At 45.2% G+C, this 6,337-nt stretch overlaps 1 protein-coding gene across 1 annotated transcript in view; it reads left to right on the top strand.

Annotated features, from left to right (window-relative positions):
- The window catches only part of LOC144769361 (cystine/glutamate transporter-like), a 368,176-nt gene extending 362,745 nt beyond the window's left edge, over positions 1 to 5,431 (top strand). Inside the window, exon 12 of the mRNA XM_078653416.1 lies at positions 5,202 to 5,431. Within this exon, the coding sequence (XP_078509542.1) occupies positions 5,202 to 5,266 (65 nt within the window). The 3' untranslated portion in view covers positions 5,267 to 5,431. The remainder of the gene's footprint in view (positions 1 to 5,201) is intronic.
- The last annotated feature ends 906 nt before the right edge of the window (positions 5,432 to 6,337 follow it).

Here is a 6,337-nt window from a genome sequence, read left to right on the forward strand (position 1 = left end):
AAGACTCAGAGGCCACCTGCTAACCTGGTCTGCACCTGAACTGCGGCAGCGAGAGAATTTCCTGACCAAGATCCATACACCCTTGAGGTTTGTGCGAGAGACTGGCTAATGGCTCCTCGGCGGTTTGCAGCTGCCCCCAGCCGGCACATACGCAGCCCCAATCGCAGCCTATCAGCAGTCCCTTGGCAAGCCCAAGCCCAAAGAAGGGCCCCCCAAAGGCAGGAGAGCTGGAAGAGACATTGCCCCACCGACTGGTCACCAGAAACAGCAAGACAGCCTAAGAGAGAGTTTAGGCGATCCAGAAATAATCGAGTGAACTTTCACCATGGACTCCAACCATGATCTTGACTCACACAGTTAATGAACTGTTATTAATCACCACATACCATCCTCAAGGTCAGCGAAAGGAAGCCACCTGGGACCAAAGGGCATGCTTCCACCGGCATGTTACTACAGTGCAGCTAACATCTCCAAGCAAACGTTTGTGTCCTGAATCAAAAGGTTAAATGATGAGAGACCGCCAAGATCGTCCTGCTACCGTCGGAGTCACCAGTCCTGGTCTGCTGTCTTCTGGATGGCTGACCCGGGAAGCTGATGAACCCTGTGGTGTACATTTCATTGTTATTTCTCCATACAGGTGGGACTAGGGAACCTTTGTTTTTATTAAAATTTGGGAGGAATGTTGTGTCCTGCGAGACACGTTCTAGAGTCTCCACAGGCATAGAGTTTAGAGACACTCTCCTATGGGAGTGGGCACACTTGCACCCCCACACGCATCCCTCACAGGCGTCACGAGTGACGTGAGCCTACTAATAAAAGCGCCCGGGTGCATGTGCTCGTGGCCAGTTAACTAACCATCACCACCGTGTCTGTGTCAGTCCGTCTGCAGTATGTGGGCCCAGAGCCCACAACACAACAGCCCCCCCACCCCTCTGACACAAAAAGCAAAAGCAGAAAGTAGAACTGCTGCCTGCCCTAGACTGTATGGCATTCCACAGGCCTTAACCTGAAAGTTAAAAACTGCTGCTCCCCCTTGCGTTTTAGATGCACACTGCACTTCACCACCAAGTAAAAGACTGTACTTTACTCAGCGCTCTTATTTAAAAGGTCGTGGCTAGTAAATGGACAAGTTCCCTTGTGAAGCTAAGACGTGCGTGCTTTGATAGACTGTGTGCACTCTTTGGAAGGGCCCTGTGCGCTCGTGCATGGGCACAGCTTCCAGGGTACAATGTTACTGACCCGGTCGGTACCAGAGCAGTGTACAACTACGTCTGCTGGTTGAACTTTGGCATGCAAAGAAGCATAGAAATCTATGCAAAAACATTAAAAGCATTAAAGGCAAATGGATATGAACATCAGCATATTGAACAGTAAGCGGATTGCATCGAGGTAGGAGAGGACAATGAAGGGTCATTTCAAAGGTTTAAGTTACAGAACTATTGTCTCCAGTGTCTGTTTATGAGCAGGCGTTTGACTTCTTTTTTACAAGAGGAGAATGAAGAAATTATTCTGATTTCTGGTGGGAGAGCATTCCATATTTTCGGTGCAAAATCGGAAAAACGCGGTTGTAAGTTATCTTCTTTTTTAAATTTGGGGGTTTCAGCAGTAGTGTGTTAGTACTTCTAATTTATTTGCTAGGTAAGGGGCCGTGTTATGGTGCTGAGCGTTGTGAGTCAAGCAAGCTATCTTATATTTGATTCTTGCGTCAATGGACAGCCAATTCAGTTGGCATAGATCAGGTGTGATGTGGTCATGCTTTCCTGAGCCTGTGAGGAGCCTGTTTCAGGTTTGTATTTGCTTTTAAAACAGTTTTGAATACAATTACTTTGGATTACGGGTAGATTATTTTTCAGTTACTTTAACTACTTGGGGTGATATGCTGAGATACCACACAATTTATCTTACAAAACACAGGTAAGTACTATAGTTTTTGATTCTAAGATAGTTGGTTTAGTTTTCATACAAAAAGTCAGTTCAACACAATTTTTGGGGGACAAAAATCACAACATTGGATCCTATGGGAGAAAAGTTGGTTACCGGTTTGCAGATAAGTAAACAACCTGCAAGAATAGCTTTTGGGGTTAGATCCAAGGATCCGGTAGACACTCAAATTGCACTACCGGCAGTACTAGAGTGACTGGGTGCAGAGTCCCAATGTTAGCCAGTGGGGCTAGGGGGCCTTCAGTCAGGGGCTGCTTATGAGCAGGCCACTCGATTGTTAGAGCAAAGTTCCTGGGGTTAGGATCAGCACTTCAGGGGCCAACATTCAGCACACAAGTTGCACCACCAACAGCACATAGGCGACTGGATGCAGAGTGCCAAGAAGACGTCCGGAGCCCTGTGGTTTGCAATGGAGATATCTGGTTTGGAAAAGAAGTTGCAGGCTCTGTCAAGGGGACTTCCTGAGGGTGAACACCAGAAAGAGAGGTACGTTGAGTTCTTGGGGGACGCCTGGACACTGTCGGTTGGGCCACCCTAGGCCATGGAACGTGGAGTGAAGGGGTGTCTTTAGGCATCAGATCTTCTTACCAGCTTGGATTATGGCTGGGGGACTTCTCAGTTTGAGGCTGCAGGATCACTGAGGAGACCTCCTTGAGTGTTTGTCCTCATTTGTTTGGGCCACTCGAACTCGGCTGTGGGTGTCGGGTGCAGAACCGCAGAGCCGCCTGGATCCAGGTTCTGTTTTGGAGTCTTGGGTTGAGCAAATCCGGGTCTCACAGGAGACAGAGTCCATGAGACTAAGGCAGGGCTGGTCCTCCGTGTTCCGGGGCTGCTGTACACACCAGGGTTTCGCTGCAGGCAGGTTGTAGTTGGGACAGGTGGGAGGGCTTGGGCCAAAACAGTTGGAGTCATCTTCTTTCTGGGTCAGCATGGCTCTTCGGTCCTTCTTCTTTATTCCTAAAATCTGAGGAGGCAAGGTTCTGGGTAGCCCCTAAATACTAAATTTAGGGGTGTTTACAATGGTGTGCAGGTCAGGACCAATAGGTCCCTACCTTGGGATATGTACACCCCCTATTATGCTACCTTCCAGTGGGAGGGGACACAAGCCTCTCTAATTGATTGGACCCCTCATCTTCAAGATGGAGGGGAATGAGATATGTACTTCACCTAGCCTCCTCCCACCTGAGGGGTGGGGTTGGCAAAGGTGGGCACACCTTTCCTCCTAACTTGGTTATCTCGCCGGCTCTCAGCCCAAAGTGGGGGTCAGAACCGGTGAGAGACAGTTGCTGGGGGCAGTACAATACAGGGTCAACTTACATAGTCGGCCAGCTTTGAAGCTTTATCTTCATGAACTCAGTTCCTCCTGGGGGAGGAGGCATGACACCGCTGCCAAAGATGGGTTTTGTTTCTTCACCGAGAGTGGTGGCCTTCTACCGAGGAGTCCTGTCTGGTGAGGAAAATGATAGGCAGCCATTCAGGAACCACAGCAAGGCTGGTCGTTTTTCAGGGGCATCTCTAAGATGCCCTCTGAGTTAATTTGGCATTAAATCCCACTCTGACCGCAGTGTGAGTTTAATGTAATGAGGAGTTTGCTACCAAACTTCCCAGGTTTCAGTGAAGCCATTATGGAGCTGTGGAGTTCATAATGATCAACTCCCCGACCATGTACACTTTAAGAATGGACTTAGGCACCATAGGGGTACAGTGCTCATGCAACCGTCCCCCCACCTAGTGCACCCTGCTAGAGGGGTGACTTACCCAGGCCCCAGGCAGTGGGTTGCAGGCATGGTACACAGGAATGTGTGCCATGTTGACTCTTCACTTTTCTCTGCAGCAAAACACACAGCCTGCAATGGCAGTGTGTAGGTGTTAAAATGCTGGGTCTCTAAGGGTGACACAAAAGGAGCTGCAGCCCTTAGAGGCCTTCCAGGTCACAGTGCCCTTGGTACCAAAGGTATCTTTTACAAGGGGCTTACCTGTGGTTGTGCCAATTGTGGGTGCAAAGGTACATTTTAGGAAAAGAACACAGGCCCTGGGAACCTGATTGGCAGGGACCCAGGGCACATCAAGTTGAAATGCATCAACTATCAGGCAAAATGTGGGTGTAACCATGCAAAAAGGGGTGCTTTCCTACAGTTGCCCTTGATAATTTGGTATGCAGGGCTTTCTTGCTCCTCAGTGGGGTTCCTAAAGGGCCTTCATTAAGTCCTACGCTTTTTAATATATACATAACACCCCTGGTCACTCTGATCAGTCCTTTGGGTTTTTCTATAGTCTGTTATGCAGATGACATGCACATTGTCTCCATTTCAAGTGATGTGCCTGACGCAGCTAAAAGGTTCCATGACTATATGATGGAAGTGGTCAAATAGATGCAAAACAATTGCCATAAACTTAACTCTGGAAAGACAGAGGTCCTTCTGCTTGACAGTGATATTTCATTTTAGTCTGCCATTTGGTGGACGCAGGACTTAGGAACTCTTCCAACGACCATAAGGAAAGTAAGGAACTTAGGTATTATATTTGACAACAAGCTGACCTTCTAGGGTCAAATCAACGCAGTCATTTATTCCTCTTTCCATACTCTGAGGATAATAAAAAAATCTTGCTGCATCCTGTTTGAACTTCAGTAATACTGTCTTGTGCTATCCAAAATTGATTACTGTAATGCCCTATATATGATTATCCAGCAGCGAATGTTCCAATCAGTCTTCCATGCATTGCCTAATCTTTACTGGTTACTAATCCGAGACTGGATTGCATTTAGGGCCCTCTGTATTGTCCATTAGGCTGAGTTTATTTGTGCTAGAGTACAAATTTAGGAAACTCGTGTTTGTGAAAATGGACTGATTTAAGTGCATGTTACTGATTGGGTATTTACTATGACTGATGTTACTCTTACATTGTGGTATGTGTTGGGATGTCTTTGTTCCATCATATTATTGTAATCTATATTATATTCAAACAAATTATTTACAAATAATAACCATTGATAGTGTGAAGTTGGTGATTAAAATTTGGGTAGATTTAGAATTAAAATTAAAGCCAGGCTTAGGGTCATTATTATGGTAGTAATAGAATTAGGGTTAGAGCCATAACAAGGGCGTGGTTAGTGTTGTCTTAGTATTAGCCACATTGTGATTCTCCATTGTTAAATGCTGATATAGGAAATGAAACTTCTCTAAGACATTACCCTCCGGCTACTGTCCTGTTACACAGATTTTGCAATAGTAAAATATGTTTTCTGTATTTGTTTTCAGATTCCCTGACAATGAAGCTACAGCTTTTGTTGACGGTGATTCCACAAGAAATAAAGACCTTCTAAATAGATGGATTCAGATTTCCAAACACTTGTGTATATGAAAATACACACATCACTGTGGCATCGACTGACTCTTCCCTGCTGCACCATAGTAATCAACCACACCTTGCATATAGTGGGGCTGAAAACATCAGTGTGATTTTCGAGCATCCATAGAACACTAGCACTGTGGAGCAATGACGCAATGTCGCATCCTTCACCAATCTTGTGCTCTAGCACACTGCACCAACAAGATGCCAGTGAAAGCTGCATCTTTATGGTATCAATTATACTGCTAAAAAATGGTGTCATTGACAATTACATGAGACAATAGCATAGCATTCTGCTCTAACGTTCAACCTGGATCCCAGTATCTGCTCTACCACTGTAGAATTATAGCAGGCAACACTAACTTAGTAATATCACTTTTTATTTGCACATTAGCCCACATCACCCCATACACAGCAACAGAACACTGCATCTCCTTGCCTTCACAGCTTATTATTTCTCTAGGACACATTAAACCTCCTCAAAACCAGTGTTCACTGCACATTCATGATTTGAAAGTGATCCACACCACTATGGCAGCACAACAAACTGCGCCCCAATGGTACCAGAACACTCGGTACAGTCCTATCACTATACAGTACAGCACCGCAGCCGTACCAAATTGTTCAGCACAATACAACCAACTAACAAAATACTTCTAGAGAACCATGCTATCTTTGCAATCACACATTACCATTTAGAAGTGTAAAGAGTAGCACCCAGCTATGCACAAGTACACAATTCGCCATTACACAATTACATTTCTGGATTTCATACTTCTGTTAGGTTTACCTTCCTTTTGGCATTGTAAAAATGACGCAAGCATGTAAAGTTGGATTTGTATGACTCAACCCACAAGTTAAAAGTCATAATGTTTTTCAAACCATGGACCATCATCATAAACCAAGGAGTAAAGAACATTTTGCAGAGATAAATTAACAGCTTTTCTCATGATCACAAAAGTGTGTTATTCACAAAATACTCAGCACACGTCTGTAGAGTAATATTAAATAGCAAAGCAAGTCTACACAAATTATAAACACAGTT

The sequence above is a fragment of the Lissotriton helveticus genome, chromosome 1_1 (genome assembly GCF_964261635.1).
Source record: "Lissotriton helveticus chromosome 1_1, aLisHel1.1, whole genome shotgun sequence".
In the NCBI taxonomy this organism is placed as follows: Eukaryota; Metazoa; Chordata; class Amphibia; order Caudata; family Salamandridae; genus Lissotriton; species Lissotriton helveticus.